The 16,411-nt window shown below is 40.8% G+C and overlaps 1 protein-coding gene across 2 annotated transcripts; it reads right to left on the reverse strand.

Moving 5' to 3' along the window:
- Nucleotides 1–4,504: 4,504 nt before the first annotated feature.
- Nucleotides 4,505–15,530, reverse strand: LOC139424030 (progestin and adipoQ receptor family member 4-like). Of its 2 annotated transcripts, none has more exons than XM_071175713.1 (3): nt 14,458–15,530; nt 6,474–6,692; nt 4,505–5,766 (listed from the first exon to the last, which is right to left on the reverse strand). In XM_071175713.1, exons 1-3 carry the CDS (start codon nt 14,729–14,731, stop codon nt 5,333–5,335), a joined length of 927 nt encoding a protein of 308 aa, XP_071031814.1. In that variant the 5' UTR covers nt 14,732–15,530; the 3' UTR covers nt 4,505–5,332. The 2 variants fall into 2 exon arrangements, with proteins under 2 accessions (XP_071031814.1, XP_071031815.1); XM_071175714.1 differs by having other exon boundaries at nt 6,474–6,636; nt 14,458–14,526.
- Between the last annotated feature and the right edge of the window lie 881 nt (nt 15,531–16,411).

The following is a 16,411-nucleotide window of genomic DNA, read 5'->3' on the forward strand; positions in this document are numbered from 1 at the left end:
AGCTAGGCTCTGTTTAAAGACACATGTATGGATAACAGGATGAAGTCAAACAGAGAATGCCATGGTACAGCTAGGCTCTGTTTAAAGACACATGCATGGATAACAGGATGAAGTCAAACAGAGAATGCCATGGTACAGCTAGGCTCTGTTTAAAGACACATGCATGGATAACAGGATGAAGTCAAACAGAGAATGCCATGGTACAGCTAGGCTCTGTTTAAAGACACATGTATGGATAACAGGATGAAGTCAAACAGAGAATGCCATGGTACAGCTAGGCTCTGTTTAAAGACACATGTATGGATAACAGGATGAAGTCAAACAGAGAATGCCATGGTACAGCTAGGCTCTGTTTAAAGACACATGTATGCATCCTTTAACCAGACCCTGCTCCCTCAACCCCCCTGAAAACATATCCATTAAAACAAGCAAGAGAACAGAACAGGAGAGACCAAAAAGACAGAATGGAAGGCCAGAGACAGGTTTAAAAATATAGACTTCAGTTTATTGCACAATCGTTGCTGGAGACTGAGGAGTGGGAGGGCCTGTCTGTATAATGCAAGACACTACAGATGGACACGTAGAGAAACTAGACACAGGGAGATACAAGATGGCCATAAATTAACAGAAGAGTTGGTGAGAACACAGGCGGGTCGATGAGGCACAGTAGGATGCAACTTGCACCCAGACATGGAGCAGGACAGACAAAACACATTAAAACACAGATTTCACACATGAAGTATGAGATCTTAAAACAGCTCATATATTCAAACATACAGGGTCCATTATATACATTCATAACTGGTTTGTGCAACCCTGAACATGCAGGGTTTGGTCACTCCTAGCATGTTAACACTGTTGAGTAGTAAGTATGTCAGTCAGTCACATTGCCTGTGTAAAAACAACCTGTCTAACTCTGGTATTTGTTTTCCACCAATGGTCTTTTGACTAATCACATCAGGTCTTTTCACATCAGATCTTTTTCAGAGTTGATTGGTCAAAAGATGAATTAGTGAAAATATCAGAACTGGGCTTCCTCTGCCAGACACAGAACGGTTGGCGGTGAGCCTTTATACGATACAATATGATGCCTGCAATAGACTGCAACGTTACAGAGTAATGTCCACCAGATGGGGCCAAATAAACAGCCATTCAATTCATTTACAAAAACCAAGAGAGACCGAAGACAAGGACAAACAGAGAAACAGACAGACCCTCAAGAAAGCTCCCTTCGTCAAGAGGAAAAGGGCATTTCATTATCAGTACAGACAGTATCATAATTAGTACCAACCCTCCACAGAGTAATTGTATCAATAATAATAAGTATCATCGTCATCATCATCGTATAACAATAGTGGACAGTTAATCCTTTATAAATAGTCAGAAACAGGCTAGCTGGCACCTGTGTACAAAAAAAACCGTTTGTTAGTGTTTTCATACATCATGTCATCATTATAATCATAGAGTAGCAGAATATACAGACTAAAACAATGACTGTTTGCTGGCCTGGTTCCATCTCTGAAAAATGGTACTGTTGGTGGGCCTGGTTCCATATCTGAAAAATGGTACTGTTGGTGGGCCTGGTTCCATCTCTGGAAAATGGTTTTCAGTTCTTTCTCCCACCACTCTTCCCTCCCCTCCCATCTTCTCGTTTCCACAGTCTTACTCTTTTCTCAACCGCTCTTTAAATACATTTTACCTCGTTTTATCAGATCCCACCCCAAGAATCCCTACTTCTACTACTACTGCTGACTCTTACCTTCCCTCGGACCCCTACCCAGTTCCGGAGTCCCTCACAGTGGCCTCTGTGGTGTATGGCTCTAAAAGCCATGTTTCAGAGAGGAACCCCCTGGCCTCAACGTAACAGCTACGGCTATAGCACCCTGAGAAGTGGAAAACCCAGGGTGGTGGAGTCCCTTTGAGTAGAGAACTGACCCTTTTTGTTTTTGTGACAGTTGAGAAACACCACTTAAACACACATCCACTTCAGACAGTGTAAATGTATCTGTATCTGATAATGCATAGATATCCAGTTGTAATCAGAGGTATTCATACATGCCCCCCCCTCCTGTATCTTCCCCATCTTTTATTTTTATGAGGTACATTTAGTCGAGCAAAAGCAGTCTTAGACTCTGGGTCTCTCAAAAACCCACACGGTTACCCATCTCTACAACAGAACTGAAAAGAATCCGTTTTATCTGGGTTCACATATTTGAGTAAATAGGTTGGATGTGGTTGATATTAAATACACAGTAGTACCACCCCTCAGGTCCCTTTTCCCTCGGACACAGAGCATTGTCTGAGGTGACATACAGATTGAATTCCAGGTTCTGCTTTCTTTCCTTTAATTACATGTATAAAAAGTATCAGCGTTATATACTGTTTGCACTGTATGTATATATAATCTACATACATACATGTATTTACATGGACTTTAAATAAGTTTCATTACTGGTGTTCACTTTGATCCAAAGCCCTTTTGAAAATAAATAAACAGTGCAGTTTATTTGATATAGTTGTATTGCCTCTGTTCTAGTCCCTCATATTCCTGTATTAGTATATACTGTATGTAGTATGTTCCTCTCTTAACACTCATGGTCCACTGCCCTGACAGCATGTAAAAGCTCTAAGCTGGAGTGACTGACACATGACGTGTCATATGTTACAATGCACAAGCATTTGGCTAATACTAAGTTAAAGTCCTCGTATGAGACAATGACTTTCCGTTTGAGAGCTACTAACATGCATTAATAATCAGTTTCATTCAGTGCACTGTAATACAATTTCAGCTTATGACGTTACAAGGGGCCATGGCTGTAATGTACTCACCATGACAGGGGTGGTTTCATAAGGGGGCTGAGAAACGGTTTAACACTAGTCAGGGTCGGGTTGCAGTCTGAGGCCTGTGTGGGAGAGGCTGGGACATTCTCCCTCACCCTTGACTCAATGTGAGCAAAGTATGTGCTACAACGGAGGCCCTCGACACATCATTTGGCAACTCGTGAGTGAAGTGGTTATTAGTGTGGGTATGTGTGAGTGTGTGCACCAGGTTACAAAAGTGCAATGTTACATAGAAACATGCAAACTTAACTAGTCCATGGGCCGACTAGGTTAAAGGTCCCTCAGAGCAAAGCAGATTAATAAAACAAACCTCTTGGTCTCAACCTTCCACAACAGTCAATCGTTGAACAAAATCTATAAAACACAAAAGTAATCCAAAAAGTAAACATTGTACTTTTCCTCAGAGCATAAACTCAAATGCCAGTGCAGAAACTAGTGGCAACAGTTTTGACTTTAAAACTGAGTAACCAGAAATAGTTTGCTCAGGGTTACTGGTTGTGAAAATGGTGAGAGGGTTAGGGGTTCATTCATGCTTGGTTGCAGTTGTCTAATGAAATACTATACGGCACAGGTCAGCTTGGTACTACAGTATTGTACCTCTCTAAGGGTAACAAAGTGCAAAGAGTCAAACTGGGCTATGTTATGTAGTAATAATGTCCAGCTTTGGCATAGAATGCAGTGCCTCATACCAAATCATTATCTGGCCTCGGACAGTTAAAAGCCTAGAAAGTAGCCTAGCTGTCGGCCATTTCCACCCTCCCAGGGGAACCTACTGGTTTCTAGTAGTCAAATAATAATAGTGCATTCTAATTTAAAAAACCCTCATCACAAACGGTCTCTCTAATACCGTAGTGTAATAAACATTTGGTATCTGTTTGGTGGTAGAACTTCCCTTTTCAGTCAACAAGATCCATCTTGCAGTCATGTAACTATTGTTCAGGTATTATAAAGAGAGACATCCAGTCTGTTTTAGGCATCTTCATTTAAGACGTTATGTGCCCTTTTCATTGACTACATGAATGTGCCAAACATGATTACAATAATCAACAACAAAATATATTTGTTTAACTTAATAGTCATGAACTAATTTGAATAATCCGGATTCAAAACCAAATCAAATTCCTCAGTTAAATGTGAGGAATAGTCACTTTAAATAGATATTGATAAATAAATAAAAAGCACTGTCTCACGAGATTAAGGTCAACCAATAATAAAGAGTAACTTAATGCAACTCAACAATAGCAATTGTAAACGTGGATAATCTGTCATGATTCCCTATTCAAAATGGTTGTATTTTCAATGGCACAATGCATCAAACAAAATGAGCACTAACAAGCCAAGGAATGAACCCCTTCACCCATACCCAGTTACCCTTCACCCATACCCAGTTACCCTTCACCCATACCCAGTTACCCTTCACCCATACCCAGTTACCCTTCACCCAGTTACCCTTCACCCATACCCAGTTACCCTTCACCCATACCCAGTTACCCTTCACCCAGTTACCCTTCACCCATACCCAGTTACCCTTCACCCATACCCAGTTACCCTTCACCCAGTTACCCTTCACCAAGTTACCCTTCACCCATACCCAGTTACCCTTCACCCAGTTACCCTTCACCCATACCCAGTTACCCTTCACCCATACCCAGTTACCCTTCACCCATACCCAGTTACCCATACCCAGTCATCCATACCCTTAACCCATACCTGACCACAGAGAGACAGACAAAGCCAGAGAGAAGGGAGAAAGACAAACAAACATGGAAGAAATAATGAGAGGGAGAATATCCTCTCTAATACACAGTAACTCAAGTAGTTCCATAGGACTCTGTGACGGGTCTGGGAGTGCTTTGTGCATTACTTGTGCATTACTAGCATGTATGCATGCTACGCTGTGAGTGTGTGCGGTGTGTGTGTTTGTTCTGAAGTTTATATGCTATGTGCTGCATAGGTTGCAATAGAATGACATCTGAAAAATACTTCAGAAAGAATGAATGCATCATTGACGGATCCACTTTGACAAAAGACATAGGTTGAAATGGTAATTAACACATGAGGATAAGTCAACAGAAAATCAACTATTGCTCAAGTGTAACTTCACTTGCATATCATGATTTTTTTGGTAGACATTTCTATGTGTATTTCTGATATCAAATCCTTAATCTCCTTTGTGTGTAATCTTCACAGATCCTCTGCTGTGTGTGTGTGTGTGTGTGTGTGTGTGTGTTGACCAGTGAGCCAATATTCCCTAATATAAATAGCAACGCATGTATAATGGCAAGGTGGACACAGATACAGTATGAACATTCTTGCACATGTGTCAAAGCCTGCATCAATCCCTATTATGTAAAACACTTTATCTGGCCTTCCATGCACGTCTTCATGAACACCTCCCATCTTCCCTTCCCAAGCATTACCTATTGAAACAGCCCCCCCCAGAGGTCCTAAACCCTGTTCCCCGCTGGTCCCCCTCCAGGCAGGGTGGGGCTCAGTCTGAGGGACAGTGGTGGCTGTTGATCCAGAGCAGGTCGTCCAGCACACCCCAGTGCAGGTAGAGGATGGAGCCCACCACCAGCACGTGCATGATCTGGTGGCTGTTGCACCAGTAGTCAAAGAGGCCCGGGCGGAAGCGCTCTGGGATGCGCGAGATGTTGATGATCCCGCCCAGTACAGCCAGCGCGTCCATGGTGAGAAAGTGTTGCAGCGAGGTGGGGCTGCCGCCGCCCACGCCCACCCAGCGCAGCAGGAAGAAGGAGAAGCGGAACAGGGCCTGCCAGGCAAAGGAGCGCAGGCGCCGCACGCTACTCCGCGCCGTGATGGCCGAGTAGATAGCGTAGCTGGACAGCAGGATGTAGACGAGCAGAGCCACTGTGCGGGTGAATGGGTAGCACAGCAGGGTGCTGTAGACGATGGGCAGCGCTCCTGAGGCAAACACAACACACAAACTCAGAGGCAGCTAGTCATTGAACTACACCACAACAAATATTCCCATCCCAGAGAATCATGCACACAAAGCTGCCATCAAGGCAAAGGGTGGCTACTTTGAAGAATCTCAAATATAAAATATATTTTGATTTGTTTAACACTTTTGTGGTTACTACATGATTCCATATGTGTTATTTCATAGTTTTGATGTCTTCACTGTTATTCTACAATGTAGAAAATAGTAAAAATACAATAAAAACCCTGGAATGAGTAGGTGTGTCCAAACTTTTGACTGGTCCTGTAAATATAGATGACTTTCCTGTCAAAATAAAGGTTTAATAATAATACTAATACTTTAATAGGTACTTACTATAGTCATTATTTATGCGATGGGAAAATGTTTTTATTTTTATTAGGTTATGCATGTGCTCTTTATGACAAAGTGTGAATTCAAACTTTTTTTCCCCCTACCAAGTTACACATCTTGAAATGCACCAAATTGCTGGAACGACCCACTGGTTATTGGATACTAGAGATGATTTGCATATTTGTAAATTAAAAATGGATTGCACCAAAGAGTGTACACAGAAAACAAAAGGCCGGAAGAGAAATAAAAGAGAAGGAGATAAAAAGGTAGAGAGAATGAAAGAAAGAATGAGAGAGTAGAGAGCTTTTAGTTGCTACCCAGAAGCCCCTCTGCTTACCCAGCGTGTTGATCATGCAGATGCCACACATGTCGAGGGTGAGAAGAGTGTGGTAGACAGGCTCTCCTCCCTCGTGGTTCATGAAGAGGTGGTAGAGCACAGAGCCCAGCTGGGGGGACAGACAGGCCAGGAAGTGGACCACACCCAGCCATGTCACACTGATCTGGGACCAGGGGAAGTTGAGTGGGATGAGGAACAGGAAGCAGAGCAGAGGGATACCTGTCAGGAAGGGGTGAAGGGGATGATCAGGGTTCGGTCAAATAGGCCTAAATCTTGCTGACAACTAGCACCAGGTTTACCAATACAAAACGCTTGCAATTTTCACTACTGTACTGGATAGTTTATTTTCACCTGTTATTATATTCCATTGAAATTACAAAAAAATTAAAATGTGTTATGAATTTCCAATCACATTAGCAATACGGCATGGCGCTACTGCATAGACACCTATTTTCACCTTCCACAAGTTCTTGTTTAGCTTCAGAAACAATTACTGCTGCACTACAGGGCAATCCCACGGTAACAGAATTACACAGAGACTGTATGGCAAGCAAAAAACAACTATGTACAACGACTACTTTGACCAACTTACACACAAGGGTTCTCCCCAGGATATTTTAACAAGGAGGTGCTGCAGAGTACAGCCAAGATTTATGAACACCTGTAACTGCAATTTCCTAAAATCTAGAGCAAACAATGGCCTTATATGATAACAAATTAAGTGGTTCGGTCCTGTAGACAGTGAGTCATGTGGCAGGCAAACAGGCAATCCGTTACTGTTTGATTGAACACTAGGTGTTCAACGCTAGGTGTTCAACGCTAGGTGTTCAATGCTAGGCATAAGTGACTTTGAGCGTGGTACGATTGTCCAGTATCTCAGAAATGTCCGGCCTCCTGGGATTTTTACGCATGACAGTGTCTAGGGTTTACTGAGAATGGTGCGACAAACAAAAAGCATTCATCCAGCGTAGCCCTGTGGGCGAAAACAGCTTGTTGATGAGAGAGGTCAAAAGGAGAATGGCAAGAATCGTGCAAGCTAACAGACAGGCCACAAACAGGCAAATAACGGAGCAGTACAACGGCATTCCGGAACGCACAACTCCTCGGTCAACTCGACAACACCGGGTTCCACTCCTATCAGCTAAAAACAAGAAGAGGAGGTTCCTATGGGAACGTGATCACCACTGGACAACTGAGGAATGGAAAAACTTTTCCTGGTCCGACTAATCACGGTTGGCAGTGGTGTAATGGTGTTGGAAATGTTTTCCTGGCACACGTTAAGTCCCTTGTTACCAACTGAGCCATGTTTGAACACCAACCACACCTTGTAGAATCCATGCCCTGAAGAATTCAGGCTGTTCTGGAAGCAAGAGGGGGGTTTGACCCGGTACTAGATGGGTGTACCTAATAAACTGAGTGCCTTTAGAAAGTATCCATACCCCTTCACTTATTCCACATTTTGTTGTTACAGAGGGAATTCTAAATGAATTAAATATATGTATTTTCTCACCCATCTGCACACAATACCCTATAACGACAAAGTGAAAACGTATTTTTTCAAGATTTTTGCAAATTGATTGAAAATGAAATACAGAAATATCTCATTTACATAAGTATTCACACTCTTTTGCTATGACACTCCAAATTGAGTTCAAGTGCATTCAATTTCCTTTGATCATCCTTGGGATGTCACTACAACTTGGTTGGAGTCCACCTGTTGCCAATTCAATTTTTTGGACATGATTTAGTAAGAAACACACCTGTCTATATATGTCAGAGGTGAAATAATCCCATGAAGTCCAAGGAACTAGTACATCTCCAAGATTGTGATGAGGCATATATCTGGGGAAGGATATAAAACAACTTGTAGAGTGTTCAAAGTTTCCAAGAGCACAGTGATCTCCATCATTGGGAAATAAATAAAATATGGAACTATCCAGACTCTGCATAGAGTTGGCCTTCTGACCAAATGGAGCAAACGGGCAAGAAGGACCTTGGTCAGGGAGGTGACCAAGAACCCAATGAACACTGACAGAACTACAGAGTTCCTTGGCTGAGATGGGAAAACCTGCCAGAAGGACAACAGTCTCTACAGCACTTTAGGGGAAAGTGTCCAGACAGATGCCACTTCTGAGAAAAAGCCACGACAGCATGCCTGGAGTTAGCAAAAATGCAAGTAGACTGATAGCATCAGGCAAAATATTCTGTGGTCTGATGAGACAAATTTGACTATTTGGCCTGAATGCAAAGCGCTATGTCTGGAGAAAACCAGGCACAGAACATCAACCGTCTAACACCATCCCTACTGTGCAGCATGGTGCTGGCAGCATGATACTATGGACATGCTTTTCAGCTACAGGGATTGGGAGACTGATAGAGGGAACAATGAATGGAGGCAAATACAGGCAAATCCTTGATGAGAACCTGCTTCAGAGTGCAAATGACCTTAGACTGGGGAGAAGATTTACGTTCCAACAGGACAATGACCTCAAACATACAGCCAAAGCAATGCTGGAATGCTTTAATCCTATTGAAAATCTGTGGAAAGACTAAAATTGCTGTTCACCGTCACTCCCCATCTAATTTAACAGAACTTGAGAAAAAACACAAATTCAGATGTGCAAAACTGATACAGACATACCCAAAACTGTAATCACAGCCAAAGGTGCTTCTGCAAAGTATTGACTCATGGGTGTGAATACTTATTTAAATTAGATATTTCTGCATTTAATTTTCAATACATTTGCAAAAATGTTTAAACATGTTTTCACTTTGTCATTATGGGGTATTGTGTGTAGATGGATGAGAGAATTTTTTTTTAAATCCATTTTGAATTTAGGCTGTAACAAAAAAAAAAGAGGTATAAGTCAAGGGGTATGAATACTTTCTGAAGGCACCGTTTTTTTCCCCTCTTACGTTCTTTGGGAGATCCCTGCACAGTAAATACAATTAAAACATTTACTGGAAAACAGTGCAGATGCAAAGATCACAGTTCTTTCCTGTGAAAAAGCGCAGCGTAATTCCGTTACCATGGAATTACCCTTAAACTACAGAGATGTGTTGTAGGTTGCTTAACTTAGGCTATTGGGATGTGCTTGGTGAGCAAAATTGATACACACATATCACTCCTCCACATCCTGCCTTCTTCCTGATCTTTCGCTCACTCTGCTTTTCCGAATGTAAAATAATTTGTCCTGTCCAGGTGATACCAATGCAATCCAACACCAGAGGAGGCTGGTGGGAGTAGCTATAGGAGGACAGTCTCATTGTTTTGGCTGGAATGGTATAAATGGAATGGAGTCAAACATGTGATTTCCATGTTTGATACCGTTCTATTTATTCCATTCCAGCCATTACAATAAGCCCGTCCTCCTATAGCTCCTCCCACCAGCCTCCTGTCTAACATCTATTTTGAGTGTGATCTCTTCTGTACCCCTCCCTCCATACCCTCCCTCAGCACTACTGAACAGTACAACTGGACAGGCTCTCTAAGGCTGCGTTTACACAGGCAACCCAATTCTGGGGATTTTGACCAATCACATCAGATATTTTTCAGAGCTGATCTGATTGGCCAAAAAAACAATTAGTGTAAAAAATATAATTGGATTGCCTGTGTAAACACAGCCGAAGTGGTCCAAAGTATGATTGCTACTCTTTAGACAGGAGTTGCGTGTTTCTATCCAAAAGTACTCCAGCTGTTGAACCTATTGTGCAAATGTAGCATGTGGACTCCATTTGTGTGATCTTATTTGTTTTTCAGGTGCCATATACTACCAAAATTGGGACCTGTGTGACTTCACCAACTTGAAATATATAAATATATACCATTTAGCAGACGCTTTCACCCAATGAGACCCAATGAGTCATACATCCGTATTTATGTAGCCTATTTTCTGAATGCTATTATGCTGCAAGAATATTGCAATAACCTTTTTCACTGAACATCCTTTTTCTTTTAATTACTTTCTCTGAATGACAAATTGCATAGTACGGGAGAGGCTAAGCTGCCTGCCAATCAATCAATCATTCCTGGTCTTAATAAAGGATTCCTCTTCCTTTCAGGAATAAATTCCCCCCTGCCCTGGTGATCACTAATCCTGTCTGTTTTAATGACTGTTGGCAGGGTGTGCTGTAAGTAAAATGGAAGGAGTTGGCTGACACTAAAACTCAACACTCAACAAGTTGACTTCACTTGAGGTCATCAAGAATCCTATGCTAGAGACCATGGTTTCATATGCAATCTTGGTCACTTCAATCTGAAAATGAAGAGGATTTTTAGAGACACAGACAGCCTTAGCCTTCTCCTTCTCTGCCCAACACATATACTGAAATTATAAGAGTATGTGGGCAAATTCATTGTGAATATCTAAAACTTGTTACCATACTTTCTGACATAATTACCACGTTATTACCAGTTTATTCTGTGCTGTAATGTACTACCAAGTGCAACCAAAACTTTACATAAAGCTTATTATATTAGTCATCAGTTGGTGATGAGATTTGTCTTTGGTTTTGCCTATGGTAAAACCATAGCCAGCTAACACTTTCCATGGCTGCTGTCACTGGTCACAGTACGGAGCGACTTAAGTGCCAACAGAAACTTTATTTGAATTCAACAGTTTTGAATTTGTAATGCACAAATTGAATCATTGAATAAATAAATTGAACTTGTATTTCATGATTGAAAACTGAATTGAATTAATATTTTTAAAGTTTAATTTCAATTGAATTAAATACATTTTCAAATTCAGTTCTCTAAATTCAGATTCAAAACCAGAGGCAACATCCTGGTACTTTGTCAGCAAGAAATGGTAGAAGTTAACAGATTGAATCAAACATTCCACAGGTTGAACAGGGTTCCGGCAGTTTCTGAAGCCAATGTGGCATGTTTATTTTATTTTCTTCCGATTAATTTGGCTCTAATGTATGTACCATTTTGGCTATAAGCTATTCCTGAATGGGACTCTCTAAGACTCTCTTGAATATTGTCCTTCCTTCTGTTCCCCTCTATGATGCACACAGGACATGTGACAAAAATAAATGCAATTTGGCCCCCATAAGAATATAGTTGAATTGCCCTATCATAGCCCTTCTGAGGATAGCTTTTCCACTCCCTATTTAATCTTGCTCTTGTGACTGACTGGGTTTGAACCGGATCTCCAGCATGTCATAAGACTTTGTTAGCCCACTTAGCTAAATCCCATATGGATGAGTTCAGGAAGCTAAAAAGTCTTCAAGTGTCTACAGGAAGGACTCCTGAGTGGCGCAGGGGCCTAAGGCACTGCATCTCAGTGCAAGAGGCAGCACTACAATGCCTGGTTCAAATCCAGGCTGAATCACATCCGGCCATGATTGGGAGTCCCACAGGGCGGTGCACAATTGGCCCAGTATTGTAAAAAATAGAATTTGTTCTTAACTGACTTGCCTAGTTAAATAAAGGTTAAATGAAAAAATAAAGGTTACTCATTAACCTGTTGTGTGTAGGGGGCAGTATTTTGATGTTTGGATGAAAAACATACCCAAATGAAACTGCCTATTTCTCCCGCCCAGAAGCAAGGAATATGCATTAGGATAGAAAAAACTCTAAAGTTTCCAAAACTGTCAAAATATTGTCTGTGAGTATAACAGAACTGATATTGCAGGCGAAAACCTGAGGAAAATCCAACAAGGAAGTGCCTCTCATTTTGAAAGCTCCCTGTTCCATTGCATGCCTTCCCTCCATTTAAAGGGATATCAACCAGATTCCTTTCCCTATGTCTTCCAGATGGTGTGAACAGTCTTTAGACATAGTTTTAGCCTTTTATTCTGAAAAATTAGCGAGAACGATCACATTGTGTCAGAGGATGGCTGGGTGCCAGCAGAGTTTTGCATGCGCCAACAGCTTGGATCAGACATTTTCTCTCTCTGTCCTATTGAAAAAGCTGCGGTCTGGTTGAAATATTATCTATTATTTATTGTAAAAACAACCTGAGGATTGATTACAAAAAACATTTGACATGTTTCTACGAACTTTACGGATACTATTTGGAATTTTTTGTCTGCCCCGTCGTGACCGCTCGAGCCTGTGGATTACTGAACATAACGTGCCAACCAAATGGAGGTTTTTTGATATAAAAATAATCTTTATCGAACAAAAGGAATATTTATTGTGTAACTGGGAGTCTCGTGAGTGCAAACATCCGAAGATCATCAAAGGTAAGCGATTCATTTTATTGCTTTTCTGACTTGTGACCAATCTACTTTTCTGCTAGCTGTTTGTAATGTTTTGTCTCACAAACGCTTGGTTTGCTTTCGCTGTAAATCTTTTTTGAAACCTGACACGCCAGGTGGATTAACAACAAGCTAAGCTGTGTTTTGCCATATTGCACTTGTGATTTCATGAAAATGTAATATTTGTAGTAATTTAATTTGAATTTGGCGCTCTGCAATTCAGCGGATGTTGACGAAAATGATCACGCTAACGGGATGGGTGCGCCAAGAAGTTTTAAAAGAGTGTGTATCTTGGTTACATTTCACCCACCTTAGACCTCATACTGACGGCATCAATATAACTGACTGGGTTCGAACTCAGGCCTACCGTAGAACAACACTTTCTGTGGCAAACAGAAGCATAAGAATCTGTTTACCACATTTAATGAGAGCACAACAGCGGTGGTTTGGTGATCCATGCATGTGATGAACAACCTTGCCTGAGACCGGAAGACATGATTAGGTTATAACCCAGGTCTCCTGTGTGCCAGACAATGCAACTTTTCAGGTCTCAGGGTAGTCATCATGCAAGCATGGTCCATGAACCAGCTGTTACAATTCACCCCCCTTTGACCTCCTCCTTGAAGAGACCCATTCAAGTCACAGAACCAATGCCTAGGCTTTAGCTCAGCAGGTTAACAAAGTCTTCACCAAGTCAGTCACATTATAATGAGTACCCTTGCCGAAGACTTGAAACTAATATGTCTAACATGTCAAACTAACACGTCTTCAAATCTCAGGCAAGGTTCTCATCACATAAGCATGGTCACAGAAACTACATCCATGTTCCAATTTTAGCTTTCAGCAAAGGGGTCATAATAGCTTATAGCCCAAAGAGTTCAAACGCTAGAGACAAATTCACTGGAAGAAGATAAATTCAACATGACACATTAGCTTTAGAAAAAGCTTGAAACCTGTTTAATAACACAAGAGCGCACGGTTCTCCCCAATGTAAGTGCAGTGCTGCGCCACCTTGTAGACTGTCTGCACCACTATGTAAAAAAATATTTTTTTGTTAGCATTTAATAGAGTATTTTTTGCTCTAGATTGGAGGAAATTGCACTTACACGTGTTAAAAATGTAAAAATCTCTGAGTCCAAAGGGGGTCACTGCCCTGCTCCAGAACTCCCCTCAGCCGTACTCTGCAGCACCACCTTGTTAAAATATCCCGGAGAGAACCCTGGAGTGTGTGATTCTATCTGTTATTCCTTGCTAGCAAAGTACTAGTTTTGAATCTGAATTTAAAGAACTAAATTTGATAAGTGAATCTGAACGCATCTGAGAAGTTGAATATATGAAACTTTGCTAAACTTGAAATTATATTTTGTAAACTTAATATACAGACAATGAAAGCAATATATACCATATTTAAATTGAATATATAAATATTGTATTTGAATATTTAATGCAATTGAAATTGAATTTTAAAACGGAATGCAATATTCATTCAATTCAGTTTCAAATCATGAAATACAAGTGCAATTCATGAATTCAATAACTCAATTTGTGCATTACAAATCGAAAAATATAGAATTTAAATTGAATATCTTAATACAAAAATATTGAATTCAAATCGTTACTGTTTGCACTGAAATCGCTCCATAGCAAAGCCTTCACCCAGGCAAGATCTGCACTGCTCTGTTGCTAGCTAGCTAGCAAACCCACTCATTTATTTCTAGAGAAATGTAGCTAGCCAGCCAGCAAGTTATCTTCAGCTCAAAATATTTAAACTCACCATGTGTGTATATGTTTCCCAGTTCGTTGTGCATGTAAAAAAGGCTTCTTACACAGTCTTGGACAGAAGATATTGGTCGGTATCCAGTCAGGACGTATTTGTTGAATTGAAGATGAGGAGGTGAATTCGCCCAGTCTAATAGTCTGGGTCCATTTAAAAATGCCATAGCAACCAAAATAGTTAAAACGACGCCGCCAAAAAAGTAAAATAATGACTGTACACCTATATACACATATAATAGAATTATTGCGAATAAAAATTTATTAGACACCATTGATAAAATCTGGGGGGGTTAGCTAGCTATAATGTGCTGCTAGCTACATAGCTAGCTAGCTCCCATTGCTACAGTACTGTAGCGAGCTAGCGACAGAAAATATGTTCTTTCTTTTCAGCACCACTACCCGGTGACAGCGTTTTTATCCCGCTGTTTGCTTTTAAAAACCGATACATGTGTCAACCACAGGGGTTGACAAGGACGAGGCCAACCACATACATGGTGTAAGCCCGTGGTATACATTACATATTACATTTGATTTCCGACATACCACCCAACATCTGTCGGAGGTTAGCTAACACAATATAATTCATGGTAGCTGCTAGCTAGTTACTCAATATGTCGCTAGCTAGCGTACAACATTCCACGGCACATAGCATTAGCCATAGTTAGTTTATCTACACCGGTTCACAAGTCCAGTGGCTTTAGCTTAGCTACTTCCATCCGTCACCTTGATACCACTGACTACAGAGGAATGGGTTTAGCGGTCAGATTTCCAATACAGGACTAACGTTAACAGGTCATAACGTAAAATCAGCTAAACGTTCGAGCACAATCATCTCTATTGTCTTTACAAAAATATCCATATTCTGGTTACAGCTAACTAACGGTAGCAGGTTTGTCACCGACCAACAACTGCAGATGTAGTGCGATGGAACGCGTTAGCGTGCTACTGCTGTGATTTGCACCGGGAGATTTCAAACAAATATGAATAAGGAAGATGTCAATCCGACACCAAACAATACAGATTTTCGTGTCCAAATCTTCTCTCGTATTGGTACCCCCATTTCCCATAAAGATTCCGTCCAAACTCTTGTTAAATGTGACTCGTTTATTCACCGGCGTCGAGTCCCTCGCATCGGATGATCGATGCCCTGTAACGGACAGTGACACTCTAATCCAATGTTGGTATAGAGCGGTACTGAAGATAATTATTGCGGGGGACTGACACTGAGTTTTTATGAGAAAACAGCACAAGGGAGACAGGGATACATACCTCACCAGTCACTGTCTGGTATTATTTTGGAATAATGTTTAATAATGGCTTCACCAATAATTAGGCTATCCTCTCTAGAATTTAGGAAACATGAAGAAGAAACAGTTATTTGTACATTAATCTTACATCTTCTCCTATGTATTTTTCTAATTACTTTCACGTAGTTAACAAATGTAGGCCTACAATAGCAACGTTTATTTTAAAATACACAAAAATGCACATTGGATAAGAAGGTGAAAGGTTGACTGTAGTGCCAGCCAGGGTGGCGGGAGCCATGTCAATCAACCAGCCCTCGCAGCATGCGCGCGATGTTCACCCTTCATTAGCCAATAAGAAAGCCTATAACATGAACACGCCATTACTAAACCAATTGGAGCGCAGAATTGTGTTCCTGGGTGTGTTCATATATTATATTATTATATGGGTGCGTTTCTATCTGATAAGATTCTGTAGTTGTGAGAGCGCAAAGAATAGAGAAAATATATTGTCCCTATATTGTTGGAGGTATGCTTAATAATTCTAATTGACTGTATAGATTGTGATTCAATTAAAAAACAACTGTTTACCAAAAAGTAATAACTTAGTTACTAGGAGCATATGAATGTTTCTCTAAATATGAATCTAAAATATTGTTTCCACACTTTCTTTCTTTCTTTCTTTCTTTCTTTCTTTCTTTCTTTCTT

The sequence above is a fragment of the Oncorhynchus clarkii genome, chromosome 13, assembly GCF_045791955.1.
Source record: "Oncorhynchus clarkii lewisi isolate Uvic-CL-2024 chromosome 13, UVic_Ocla_1.0, whole genome shotgun sequence".
NCBI classification, from domain to species: Eukaryota; Metazoa; Chordata; class Actinopteri; order Salmoniformes; family Salmonidae; genus Oncorhynchus; species Oncorhynchus clarkii.

Excerpts from the sequence above, each read along its gene's own strand:
- LOC139424030 (XM_071175713.1), bottom strand. The coding sequence starts at position 14,731 with ATGGTGTCTAATAAATTTTTATTCGCAATAATTCTATTATATGTGTAT. Across the intron at positions 6,693-14,457 it reads GGGAAACATATACACACATG|GTATCCCTCTGCTCTGCTTC; the intron begins GTGAGTTTAAAT and ends CCTTCCTGACAG. Across the intron at positions 5,767-6,473 it reads CTGCATGATCAACACGCTGG|GAGCGCTGCCCATCGTCTAC; the intron begins GTAAGCAGAGGG and ends TGTTTGCCTCAG.